Raw genomic sequence first — 13,432 nt, 5'->3', positions numbered from 1 at the left:
GGGGGCATAGACGGAAGGGTCTGAGAAGGGCTACTGGAGCCGGCAATGCTTGGGTAGGTGTTGGTGGGGTGAGGACATTCCAACCCCTGGGAAACACCGTGGCACCGCGGAAGAATGACCTAGCGCATTGGCATCAGGTAACCGAGGTTAGCTGTCTGGTGTGGGGAGTGGGCAGAGAGGTCAGAGAGGCAGAGACTCCTGGGCCTTTGGCAGATTCTACCTTCTGCCAGATCTTCCCTGATCTCCTGGGGATGGTATCTCCCGGGGTTTGGCTCCTCCTCCCATCCCTCACCTCTGTGAGTTCTGAGACTAAGATACATCTCTGAAACTGTCATCCAAGGCTGGATGCACTAGATATCACAGAAGCAGCAACGGTATTTCTGGGCCTCCAGAAAAGAGAGACTACGTCCCATTGCAGGATTAGGAGAAGCTTTGAGAAGTGGCATTTACACTGAGTCTGAAAGAATGCAGAAGGCATAGACAGGTGGAGGTGGCAGTGGGAGGATCCTTGGGCAGATTTGGTTTTGGTGGAGTTACCGCAGATTCTTGTTTTTCCTGTAGTGGATTCCTTCTCCTTTTCCAGATTTCTGGTTTCTACATGAGTAAGAGTTCATTGCAAATCAAGCAACAGACATATCTGAGAGGCCTTCAGGGTGCATGCAGGATCTTGCCAGGTTAATGATGGCTGCAGATGTGACTCCCGAGTTGCATAACCATCCGACTGCCATCCTGTGGGACCTGAAGACAAAATGTTTTATATATCGTCCTGGCCAACTCTGTTAACTCCTCATCTGTTAAGACATAACTTCGCTATTACTTTCTCAAAAAGTCTTTTTCCTGGCCCTCTTATCATTTTGCACACCCTGAACCTGATTTGGGTGCTTGCCATTCTGATTCCATCACAGACTTGGTATAGCGTTTTGTTGTATTTTGTCCTGTTATTCTTTTTTCCTTTCCTCTTTCTCTTTCTTTCTTTCTTTCTTTCTTTCTTTCTTTCTTTCTTCCTTCCTTCCTTCCTTCCTTCCTTCCTTCCTTCCTTCCTTCCTTCCTCCCTTCCTTCCTCTCTTTCTTTCTTTTTTAAATGTGTTTATTTCCTCCACCAGGCTGGGAGTTCTTGAAAAGCAAAAACACATCTCAAACATCTTTGCATCCCTAGAGCCCATCAAGAATCTGGCACACAGTAGGCATTCGAGCTGAGGGGGAGGGGCAGAGGGAGAGGGAGAAGCAGACTCCCCACTGACCAAGGAGCCCGACGTGCAGCTCAATCCCAGGACCCCGGGATCATGACCTGAGCCGAAGGCAGACACTTAACCAACTGAGCCACCCAGGTGCCCCCATTGTAAGCATTTTAAACTATCACACGTAACATATACTTATGTGTGTACAAGGAAATCGAAGCAAACAATTTGGGATTCCATGTTCTGTAGACCTCCGCTTCCCCCACGTCCCCCCACCCACTGCCTTGCTTTCTTTCCCAGCCTGGAACCAAAGGTCTTCCCCTCCTGCAGCACTTGCTGCTCACTCTTGGTTTCTCCAAGGCTGGCTCAGCGGCAGTAGCAGGGATGGCAAGTGAACTGGCTGGGGCTTCAGAGCACAGGCCCCTGGTGGTATCATCTGCAGAGTCAGAGCCACCAAGAAAAGCAACTCTGACATGGTAGTGGGGTTCTCATTTTCCAAGCAGCTGTCCCCAGGGTGGCAGATGGCAGTTGTGACGAGAAAGTGAGAGCAACCTTTTGTAGGCCAGCCAAGGTACGACGCACAATTCAGCCGGGCCAGAAGCCAGTCTGCTCTTCACATGTCACGATGGGAGACGTCTTAATATTTGAGGTTAATACCTGCTGAGGTTCATAAGGTCTGGCTCATGGCCCAAGTCCTTGGCCTTCTTGAATCTTTGATAAAGAAACAGAGAAACATGTTTCTCTCCTTCTCCCTCTCTCCACCTCTCTCTCTGTCTCACACACATACACACATACCTCTCCACATAACAAAAACTGAAAATGTAAAAGCACCAGATGGTGATTTTAAAAATAGCCCTCATGAGCATGCTGAGGAGCACTGACAAATTTGCCTCCATCCTCCCTGCCCTTTGACACCTCTGTTCCTTTCCTCCTTTCCACTCCTGCCTTCAGTGAGAGACACCTCGTGGGTCACCTCTAGTTCAATCCTTTCAGTGAACACAACAAACAAATTGTGACCCAGAAGGGTTAAGAGATTTGTCCAACCATACATGTATTTAGTTTCAGTGAGCCAGAAACTTCCTTGGATAAAGGGTCAAAAGAAGATTACCTTTCCTCAGGGAGAAAGTGGATTCATAGGATCCATATGAGGGCATAATGATTCTTATATCCCTTAGAAAAAAAAGTGGTGATCAGAGAGCTATTTTCAATATTCCAAAAAAGAACCCTTTGAAAATTACACATTTTCCTGCGATCTGAAAATACCAGCCATCTCCATTAAAGAATAAAGCTGAATATAGTGTTTTTTTTAAATACTCATACAGTTGACTCAGAAACATTTCAAACCTGCACAAAGTGTTATCAACAGCCATGCATTTACCGTCCAGACTTATTAAACTTGGGTTTTATTACCGTCAGATCAGTGGTGGTCATTATTACCTCCCTTTTAAAATCGTATCTGCAGGGGTGCCTGGGTGGCTCAGTCGTTAAGCGTCTGCCTTCAGCTCAGGTCATGGTCCCGGGGTCCTGGGATCGAGCCCCGCATCAGGCTCTCCACTCCGCGGGAAGCCTGCTTCTCCCTTCCCCACTCCCCCTGCTTGTGTTTCCTCTCTCACTGTGTCTCTCTCTCTCTGTCAAATAAATAAATAAAATCTTTAAAAAAATAAATAAATAAAATCGTATCTGCAGTTACATGGGTCTGGTCAATAGATAGAGGAAAAGGACTGGGGAGTAGGCAGGGTAGTTTCTGTGGTGGTCATGGGTTGTCAAAAGCAGAGCCAGCGAGAGAGAAATAAGGAAACAAGCTCTTGGTGGTGAGACAATGGGGGGTTGCCCTCCTGTGCTTTTTCCCAGCCACGTCTGGGCCCCTGCAGCGTCTTTAGGCAAAGCTCTTTGTCACAGGTCCGCTGAGAGCGAGGTAAGTCCTGCTCTCCTCCAGACTCTGACTCCTGAGACTGGAACAAGAAACCCAGATCAAAGAGAGGAGAGAATTGGTGCGGGCAGGAGCCGAGGGAATGCGGCAGCGTTTTCGACTCCATTAGTTCCTGAGTAGCTCTTGCTCAGCGACACCCAACCCGGCAAGTAGGCCAAGGGGTCCCAGCGTCTCCAGCTGCAGGCCCCATGTGGCCCCCGTCCGCGCCGCCTTGCTGGCAAGCTGCGAGCCTGTCACCGCGGGGCCTCCCTTGTGCCACCTGGTAGCGCCCGGGGCTGTTTCGTGACATCTGGAGGAGTCCATGCCTGTCACTGGCCGGTGAACGTCCTTCCTGACGAAGGAGCCGCTCCGCAGGGCAGATGTCTAAACGGCGCAGTGTCGAGGCTCCATTTCTTTGTGTTCATTTTCTTTTTTTCCTCTTTGTCAGCTCTGCCTTTCCTCTTGTTTCCTTTTTTTTTGTATTCTGTGCCCCACCTACCTCTCTGTGTCTCTCTCAGCTTCTGCGTTTGTGGCTGTTTGTCTTCCTCTCCCCGTCTTTCAGTCTCCGAGCCTCAGTTTCCTTTCTGTCTCTCTGTCCGTGGGTGAACAGTGCTGCAGACACCCAGACACCTGCCTCTACCACAGGACGGCGCCTGGGCAGGGCAGGAAGGCCACTTGGAATGTGAGTGCTCAAAGTCCTGCCCTCTGACCTGTGACTGGGAAGGGGAAGGGAGCCAAGTGGCGGGACCTTCGCACCTGTGCTCAGAGGCAGCCTTTTGGCGGGTCCCTGATTTAGAGGATAAAGGAAGAGATAGGGTGTCCACAGTGCACTCCACTCCCACCAGATACAGCACAGTTTCTTTCCAGAAAGGAGCAGGTGCCTGCTGAGCCCGCGTTTACCTCACCAGGTCCATGAGCAGGCCTTCGTGGTCACAGCCAACTCTGTGCAAATCTGCACCCCCAGACCTTGTTAAAATAATGTTTCTCTTCCTTTAGCCGCCCCGTCTGTTTTAGGGACTTTCCCACCATTGCCTCTCTTTGTTTACATTAAATACACGTGTATGCTTTTCTACCGTTAATCTGTCTTACATCAATTAATTCTCTGGCGCGGCCAAACACCCTAAGATGGCAAAGGTAAACTCTTGCCTTCTCTTCACCTGCTTGCCTTTCCTATCTGCAGGGGCAACTGTTTTTCACACACAGGCGCAGAGAGGGGGAGAGAGAGGTGGAGGATCAGGCCCCGGCGCGCTGAGGGTGAGGGCGAGGTCCCGGAGCTCTCCTTCCCTTGCAGGAGTAACGACGGGCGGATTCCTGGGCCTGCCCAGAGACTGGCGTCCTTGGCTCAGCCTACCGGCCAAGCCCCGGGAAGCTCTTGCTCTTGGCTGCTCTCTAATGGTCACCCGGAGTATTGCAGCCATGAAACTCTAAGCCCTGCGGAAGATGGGCCTCTCGAACTCGCCCTGGCCGTTATTAAATAAATGCTTTCTTCTCCCGCCGCCTCCTGCCCAGCGGGTCTGGGGCCTAGAGTCTTAATGCCTCGGAAGGCACGATGCACTGAGACTCAGAGCTCACCTGGGATGAGGAGGTGCTCGGTGGCATGGGAGAGCCTGTCTAAATCGGAAGTTCAAAGAGACAGTGACCGGAAGGCTTCCAGCTGGTTCTGCAGCAACTGCCCGGCGGATCCTGTCCGGGCTCAGCCCCCTCGGTGCACGTTACGGGGGCACTCGCACCTACAAGCCTGTCCCGGGGTTGGGGGATTAGTGCCGTGACTCAAGCACAGCCCTGCCCCTAACTGTTCTGCGCTGAAAACCTGGAACATCTCTCCCCGCTGCTCCCGGCCCCCGGGGCCCTCAGCGCTCGGGCTGGGCCCACCCACCCGCGCGGTCCCGTTCCCCGTCAGCCCGCAGCTGCGGCCTGATTCCTTGTTTTCAAGCCCTCCTGCACGCTCAGGCTCCGCGTCTTTGCTCCCCTGCTGCTTCCCTCCGCTGTGGAAATACCTTCCAGATCGCATGCGGGAGCCGCTTCCTCTGGAACCGTTCCCTGGGGCTCCCCGCTCACCCCTCCTGTCCCGCCCACCGCCTCGCGCGACCGCTGTGCAGCTGTGCGGTCCGCGCACCTGTTCGTGGAGGTGCGTCGGACTCGCCCCTCTCCCTATCGACGCTAAACCACGGAAGGCCTCCCTAAGCAGGGGTCTACCTCCTGTCACGACGGCCGGCCCCCTGGTGGCTCGCAAAGCGGAGCTGTCCCCACGATGGGGCGTCCCCACGAGCGGGGAGCGGGGCGCTGTGACAGTGTTTAGGAACGCCGCCCAGGCCCACCAGCAGCCGCCCTGTGTACTTCTCAGTTAAGAAACTGCACGTCCGCCCGGGGGGTTCCCTCCCTCTGTCTCCCGCACTGCTGACTTCCCCGGCACCTCTAAGATCGGGAACCCTCTGGGCGCTGCGGTGTAAGGAGTGTCACCCAGGAACCAGTCACGGTGGATTTCTGGAGGTGGAGGGGATAGGAGGACAATAGGAAATTCCACAGGTGTAGGATCTTGTACGTGGGAGACATAAGGGATCCAGGGTTGGTGATGGGACAGGGTCAGAGGCTCCAGAAGCTAGGACTGGCTCAGGACACAGGCTGAGCAGCTGTCCCTGAAGGCCTCAGGGCCTATTTCTCAAGAGGACTGTGTTTGTTTGTTTTCACTTTTTGATGATTGTAACCTTTATTCTTAGTGCTAGTGCATGTGAGCTTGGGTGAGCCTGCGATGCTCATTCTTTTCATTCAACAACTATCTATGGAACAATGATGATGTTCCAGGCCCACAGCTCTGCTAAGAGATAGGAAACACCGTTACATTTACATTCAGTGTCATCCTGGAACCACTATGGGTTTCTTTTCAATTAAAAAATAAAATTGTGTACCTTAGATAAGACATCTGGAGCTTGAAACAAAATAGGCAAATTCCTATCCTTCTTGGATGAAATCAGAAAAGTGGCAGAGGCATGAGGATATCTGAAGTAATCAAAGCAAAGCAAGTTAGAACCACAGTCTCTGGTTTGAAGAGCCAAGCCCTTGGTTGTTTCAGAGATGTAGGGGTCAAAACGAACAGGCCCAAGATGTACCACTCTGGCCTGCAGATTATTTTGAGCCGAAAACAATCAAGGCCCAAAAGACTCAGGAAGAAACTTTGACCTTCCCCTTAACTGCCTAAAAGAATTTAGATAGAGGACCTGCGCCAGGAGGAGAGCTATCCCATAGATTATATGTAATACAATATCAACTAGGTAAGGTAGACTGGGAGGAACTTCCGCAAAGTCTGTTGAAATTCATCTCTGTGTCCCATTGTTTCTGGATGGCCCAGCAAACATTTGTTTACCAAACATTAACTCTTTCCATTCTTCCTGTGAATTGTTTTCCTTCCCTTTGAAGTCGCCAACCCCTGCCCCCTTCTCCTTACTTAGTTCAGGATGACATAGATGTGACATTTGGCATGACTGTCTTTGGAATCTCATGTGGGTTCCTGTATGTACAAAATTAAATTTGATTTTCTCTTAGTAATGTGTCTCATGTCAATTTGTTTCTTAGACCAGCCAGAAGAAACTTGAAGGGCAGAGAAAAATTTTTTCCTTTCCAAGAGAGATAACCAGGGGACACTCCAAAGAGTTGTTTCCCACCCCAGTCCTGAAGGGCACAGACCATTTGGCAGCTTCCAAAGGATGGCTTTGCCCTCTTAAGTGATTCTGGCTTCTCTGTCCTTTTGTTTTGAACTAACCAATGCCAGTTGTGAATTGTTGGGAGACACTGTACAAATTAAGGCAGGAAAAAAGTTGTTCATAAATGTGTAATGGGTGAAATGCAACCAGATCTCCTTGAAAAGACCTGTGTAGAAGTTATTCATATTTAATAAGTGCAGGTTTTTTTCATGCCTGGTCTGCTTTCTTGGGAGTCTGTGTCCTTGGACACTGAATCCACTCATTTCTTCCCATGGAACATATTCTTCCTCCAACCACTCTGGAACATTCTTTCTTTCTAGTCAGGACAATATCAGTTCTCCTCACAGGGTGTGACCTGCCTCACAGCTGTTGTGGTTCATTTTATTACAATATAAGGGGCCAAGGCATTCAGGGGGCCTGGTCATCATAAACTGCTTGTGTGTGCAACACTCTGCATGCCCCTGGCATTCCAGAAATGGAAACTTGGCATGCCAGGAACACCTCTCCTCTCTAATGAGGAAAGATTTCATTGTTCATTGTTCATTTATAACTCAGGCATGTGAAAGGAGTTTGGTATTCCTGAGGCATTTACAGTTTCATTTCTCCTCACCATTTCCTTGGGCCCTGGTAGAACAGGGGCAGTGGGTCTGACCCAGCCCCTTCACTGCCTTTATCTTTGATTTGTGAACAGCCTGCCTTGGACTTGACACCCAAATGCTGACCTAGGGAGACCAGAGGCCACTCTCGAGCTGCTTCAGCACTCAATAATCTCAAATCAACAGGGCCTCAGTGTGACCTGTGGGCTTTTAAGACTGATGATGAGTGTGTCTTCCATGTAGCAGGGCAGTCTTCTTTGAAGGAAGGAGGTCTGTGGAGGCCCCAGTGTTCAGAGGTGGGCCTCACTCATCTAGCCCTGTCCATGTGTACAGGGGCTTGTAGTTGGGGGTGCTCTGAGTACATTTCACTAAATGTTTCTTTTTGTGTTTTAGACTGTTCTGTGTTAGAACTACTTGCCCAAAACCAGGTAATACTTAAAGCACATTTATAACTTTCTTACTGAGGTCTGAGAAAAAGGTTTTGCCAAAACAAAGAGCTTGGAACCCAGAGTTTAAGCCAGATGAAGAGTTTCTAGTCATTAAGAATTGTCGATACTTAAAGAAACCATCATTTGAAAAGACTTTGCATTCCTATGTTGTCTCCCGGCAAGCTCCAGGCACCACCCTGGTGCGTGTCCAGTGTCTTTTGAGGTAGAGAAGTGCGGTTTCTCTTCACAACGGTTGAGATTGCTGCCCAGATACTCTATTTAGAAATGAGTAGAGCTCCACTGACCACTGAGGTAATTTCTCCTTACGACTAGCTCAAGGTTAGCTGGCCAGAGGGAAAACTACCCCTTCCCTTCTGACTATCAATAGTCTGTCCTTTCTGATACTCCAGGACTGGCTGTGTTCTGGGGCTACGCAGTTGTATTCTGGGTCTGCCTTCTTCAAGCCCCTGTCCTGTTCCCCCTCCCTACCCCCGACCCCAAAACTGTACAGTCAGGGAACAAGAGCACCATGCCCAGTGACGCTTTACTCTTGGCTGCAGGGGCAGGTCTAATGGGAACAGGGCTAAGATGGGATAGCAAGCTGTTACTCTACTTAGACGTCAAACACTAACCATTTCACATTAGCTAGATGGTGAGCTAGAGTTTAGATACAAAGTTAAGTAAAAATAGCAGAAAAGAGCAACAAGCACTTCACAGGTGCTCTGAAAATATACAAATCTGTCTAGCTGTTTACTGAGAATGTGGCTTTTAAAAGGAGCAGCTGATAAAGCAAACATCTATGTTATTGGAGAGGGGACCTGGGGAGAGCGTCCCTCACGGACACTCACTTATCTATGGGCAGGAGGGTATGTGTCTCCCTATTCCCCCTCTGATTTCTCCCATTTGCCCCCACATTACCTCACATTCCCCCTTCTTTCCATTTCCCCTCCCCAGAGCAGGCTATATCACCACAGCCGGGGACCAAAAGTAGAGGAGGAATGAGGAAGCCCAGTTATTTCGAGTGTCAGCACTAAAACGCTACTAACACACAAACACCTCCAGTTTTGAAACACAGAATCATGTTCCATAGCAGTTTGTCTGGAAGTAGCGGGACTGGTGAGATTGGAGGAGATTGTCTCAAAGGGACATACGGGCAGTCACTACTCTCTAAAGACAGGAATTTATGGTTCTAGACTTTTGATGGTTAAAATTAGTAAGTTTCAAATTGGAAGTGATTGGATAGGCAGCATCCAGGGACACACTCCTTTTGTATTGTTGAGTGGTGATTGTAGAGAGGGAGGTTAATTGAGATCTCATCCCCCTGCCAAGCCTATACTCAGTGCCCACTTTTGTCTGAGAAACCCGGGCCATTTCTGGTTTTTGAACACTCATCTTGGGTTTCTCAACTGACCAGATTTGCCCCTGATAATTGCCCCCAGAAATCATCTTCTGTGATGTCTTTCTTGCAACCTTTGCACTCAGTGGCTGAGCTGTTACCTTTTGGGGATGCTGAGCACTAATGGCTTGTTTATGAGGCTGGCCTCACTAAGCCAAGGAATCTTGCCAAATGTTGGAACAGAAACCTGGAGAAAAATGGAAAGAAATCATTTTGCAGAATTGATTGCATTTGAGAACTGCCATCAAAACAATGACCAAAGTAAGCTAATGGCAGCTATATAAAAGCCAGCACTTTACAAAACATTTTTATGATTTGAGCCTTTTGAGTCCCCTGTAAAGTACCCAAGAGCAAATAGAGTTCTCTCCACTTAACAGATGAAGAAATCGAAGCTCAGACATTGTGATTTGCCAAGTCACACAGCTAATAAGTGGATTCAGGTTTTCTGACTTTTGTGCCCACTCTATCTTGCGTTCTACTATACCTATCCCTTTGCTTCTTTATTACTTCCATCTGTTTATGCATCTATGAAGTCAGCTGAATATTAGCAACCTCCTATTCGGTCTCAGACTGTTTTCGGTCACAGGGCCCTCCACCCCAATTCCTTCTAGGCAGCAAAGAGGAAAGAACCACACTTTGAACCTACAGACAACTGGATGTTTATCTCCGTTGATTCACTTTCCAGCTGGTGGCTTTGGACGACTCACAACCTCTCTGAGCCTCAGTTCTGTCCTCTATGAAGGTATCATCACTTTACAGGTCAATGTACAAGACAGAAGGCTCCAGGAGAGCAGGGATTTTTGTCTGTTCCAGTCACTGCGGTACCAGGAGCCCCTAAAACAGTATTTGCAGGTACTTCCTGAATTGGTGTCCAGTGAACTCACGGATGCAGGGGAAGTCCCCAGTTGAGCGCCCGACTTAATAACAGAAGCTCAATAAAGTAGGCTTTATAATCTCTCTTTAACAGCCCAGCCTCTATCCCTGGCGGTCGGATGCCAAATCCCGTCTTTCTGTCGGGCATTTGCTTTTTCCTGGCTCTGAGCCTGCGCCCTCCCTAGAGGAGCCGGGAGGGCCTCCGAGCCGCCGGGAGGGGGCAGCAGCGACCTCGCAGTCCCGCCAGCCGGGGAAGGGCGCTCCTGCCGCGGAGGTGGGGGCGGACCCGGAAGTGCTCGGCCGCCGCCGCGACCCCGGCGCCCCGGATGGGGAAGGAGTCGGGCGACCGCCCTCCCCCGGCTGCGCAGCCCCAGGAACTGCGGGCAGGTGGGTTCCGAGCGGGAGGCGGTGTTTCCGGGCCTCTTTCTCCTCGGCCATCTCCCGCAGGCCCAAGGCTGGTGAGGGGCGGTGAGGGGCGGCGGCGGGCGGGGGAGGCCCGGGAGGCTGAGTAGGGCGCCCCCGGGGACACCTGCCGGACCCCACGGAGCGGCGTTGCGCTCTTCGGCTCCGCGGACCCTCCAGCCCGGGCGGCGGCCGGGAGCTCCCTGGGCTGGGGTCCCTGCTGCAGTGAGGGGTCTCCCAGAGGGTCTCGCTTGTCCAGCAAAAGCTATCGTGGTCTCCATGGAAGAAATAAGGTCGGGCAGTAAGAATTTTCTTCGCAGTCTTGCTGGATGACCCCGGTATTTTCATTGTGAAAAAGGAGAAAACCTCGTGAGAGTTTCCCCTGTAGAAGTAGAATGATAACCCTTTAAATGATGTTAAGCTCAGTTAACGGATTAAAAATCTTTAGTTTTTCTGAGTCCTTGGTTTTGGCCGAGTAAACCGTAGAGCTCATACCTTTTTGTATTGTGCAGTTTACTGTGGTCTTTAGACTGGTACCTTTTTTTAAAATAATAGATGCCTTTGAGATCTCAATAAATAAAGGCTCTGGATCCTATCCCTAGAAATTTGCACTAATTGCAGCTACAAGGATACAGTGACAGGGAGGGTTTTTGGATGCTCTGAAGCCCATCCACAGACCTCAGGGATATGTGAACCCCTGAGTTAACTGGTTTAGAGGTAGACATGATGTGAGGCCCAGGCTTTGGGGTCAGACTTTGGTTTGAATTTGGCGCCATTGTTTACCACTGTTAATTTGGGCTAAAGTTACCTAAGAAATTTGAGTCTCAGGTTTTTTTGTTTTTGTTTTTGTTTTTTTACTAATTAAAGTGGAGCTAATGTTAACTTGAAAGGTGGGGATTAAATGAAAGAAGCTGTGGACTCAGCACGTAGTAGGTACTCAGTAATAGCTAACAGATGTCTTTTATTATCCATGGGATTATAACTTAAAGTCTGAAATGAAATGTTAATGTCCCTAATTATAAAATGGCCACCACATATATTTTGCTCCAACTTTTTTTTTTTTTAAAGATTTTATTTATTTGACAGAGACACAGCGAGAGAGAGAGGGAACACAGCAGGGGGAGCAGGACAGGGAGAAGCAGGCTTCCCGCTGAGCGGGGAGCCCGATGCGGGGCTCGATCCCGGAACCCCGGGATCATGACCTGAGCCGAAGGCAGACGCTCAACAACTGAGCCACCCAGGCGCCTCTTGCTCCAACTTTTAATAAACTGAGTTGGTTTGATTTTAACTCAGTCCTTCCATTGACGTTTCACAGCTTTCATACGTTCATAGTCTCTCTTTTTCTAGGAACTTGGCTGTATTGTCCTGCCTCAGAGAGCAAACTCATCTACTGCAGGCCTGGCCTGGGTTGCTGCCTTTGAAACTCGGAACAATACCAACCACAACACAGCATGGAATTTCTAGAGAGGTCTTATTTCAAAACTTTATAAAGAATGAGAACCACATGGACTTGTGCAAGGGAGGTTGAACCGGCCTGCGTTTGAGGGAGAGGATCATGTGTGCCCAACCTGGAACTGACACGAAGGAGGCCAAGTGGCAGAAGGTCTTGTATGAACGACAGCCCTTTCCTGATAACTATGTGGACCGGCGTTTCCTGGAAGAGCTCCGGAAAAACATCTACGCCCGGAAATACCAGTACTGGGCTGTGGTATTTGAGTCCAGCGTGGTGGTACAGCAGCTGTGCAGTGTCTGTGTTTTTGTCGTTATCTGGTGGTATATGGACGAGGGTCTTCTGGCCCCCCAGTGGCTTTTTGGGACTGGCCTGGCTTCTTCACTGATTGGTTATGTTTTGTTCGATCTCATTGACGGAGGTGAAGGACGGAAGAAGAGTGGGAGGACCCGGTGGGCTGACCTGAAGAGCGCCCTCGTTTTCATTACTTTTACATACGGTTTTTCGCCAGTGCTGAAGACCCTGACGGAGTCTGTCAGCACGGATACCATCTATGCCATGTCGGTCTTTATGCTCTTAGGCCACCTCATTTTCTTTGACTATGGCGCCAATGCCGCCATTGTATCCAGCACGCTGTCCTTGAACATGGCCATCTTTGCTTCTGTCTGCCTCGCGTCACGCCTGCCCCGGTCCCTGCATGCCTTCATCATGGTGACATTTGCCATCCAGATTTTTGCCCTGTGGCCTATGTTACAGAAGAAACTGAAGGCGTGTACTCCCCGCAGCTACGTGGGAGTCACGCTGCTTTTTGCATTTTCAGCCTTGGGAGGCCTGCTGTCCATCAGTGCTGTGGGAGCCGTTCTTTTTGCCCTTCTGCTGGTTTCCATCTCTTGTCTCTGCCCTTTCTACCTCATTCGCCTGCAGCTTTTTAAAGAAAACATTCATGGGCCTTGGGATGAGGCCGAAATCAAAGAAGACTTGTCCAGGTTTCTCAGCTAAGTTAGAGACTTCCATTCTGTTATTAAGGCAAGCTGATAGACTATACTTCTAACTAGTATAAGATTTGAATCTTACAAGAATCCCATTCTGGAAGCAACGTACCAATGTGGGTCGGGTAACAGAGATCAAAAGAAAAAACTAACCAAAGGCGTGGGTGGTGAAGGTGCTTGCCCTTTCTGTTATTTTGTGGATGAAAAAGCTTCCTGGGGCCCTCTTGAATTCTTGCCTGTCATCCGCTGTAACAAAGTGATGTGGTTTCTGTTTATTAAAAAAAATAACACATCCATTAAGTTGTCTCACGAGTTTTCTATAAGCAGAAGGCTGACGGGGCGTGAAGAGTGAAGAGAGAATAAAAATATGTGTGTTTATGTGTAAAGTCACTTCGCTCTGCCTTTATTTATCTAGAGCTCAAATGCGAGAATCCTGGATGCTGTCACTTCACCTTGACTCCCGAGTTTCTCCTTCGTTCTCAGTGAAGCATGGACACACTACAAGGGAGAGTG

General features: G+C 49.5%; 2 protein-coding genes across 3 annotated transcripts in view; one reads left to right on the top strand and one right to left on the bottom strand.

Moving 5' to 3' along the window:
• Positions 1-9,606, bottom strand: part of CUNH1orf105 (chromosome unknown C1orf105 homolog) — a 23,227-nt gene extending 13,621 nt beyond the window's left edge. The window contains exons 1-3 of the mRNA XM_032393427.1: positions 9,550-9,606; positions 9,307-9,392; positions 5,994-6,084 (exon numbers count right to left, since the gene is read on the bottom strand). Of these exons, the coding sequence (XP_032249318.1) occupies positions 5,994-6,084; positions 9,307-9,392; positions 9,550-9,606 (234 nt within the window). The remainder of the gene's footprint in view (positions 1-5,993; positions 6,085-9,306; positions 9,393-9,549) is intronic.
• A 759-nt stretch (positions 9,607-10,365) lies between these two features.
• Positions 10,366-13,215, top strand: PIGC (phosphatidylinositol glycan anchor biosynthesis class C). Of its 2 annotated transcripts, none has more exons than XM_032393418.1 (2): positions 10,366-10,465; positions 11,828-13,215. In XM_032393418.1, the coding sequence occupies exon 2, from the start codon at positions 12,036-12,038 to the stop codon at positions 12,927-12,929; it is 894 nt and encodes a 297-aa protein (XP_032249309.1). In that variant the 5' UTR covers positions 10,366-10,465; positions 11,828-12,035; the 3' UTR covers positions 12,930-13,215. The 2 variants fall into 2 exon arrangements, with proteins under 2 accessions (XP_032249309.1, XP_032249308.1); XM_032393417.1 differs by having other exon boundaries at positions 10,449-10,536.
• The last annotated feature ends 217 nt before the right edge of the window (positions 13,216-13,432 follow it).

This window comes from Phoca vitulina, unplaced genomic scaffold (assembly GCF_004348235.1).
Source record: "Phoca vitulina isolate PV1807 unplaced genomic scaffold, GSC_HSeal_1.0 scaffold73, whole genome shotgun sequence".
In the NCBI taxonomy this organism is placed as follows: Eukaryota; Metazoa; Chordata; class Mammalia; order Carnivora; family Phocidae; genus Phoca; species Phoca vitulina.
The sequence above is the reverse complement of the archived record's forward strand: the minus strand, read 5'-3'. Positions and strand labels throughout refer to the sequence as shown.

Excerpts from the sequence above, each read along its gene's own strand:
- PIGC (XM_032393418.1), top strand. The coding sequence starts at position 12,036 with ATGTGTGCCCAACCTGGAACTGACACGAAGGAGGCCAAGTGGCAGAAG.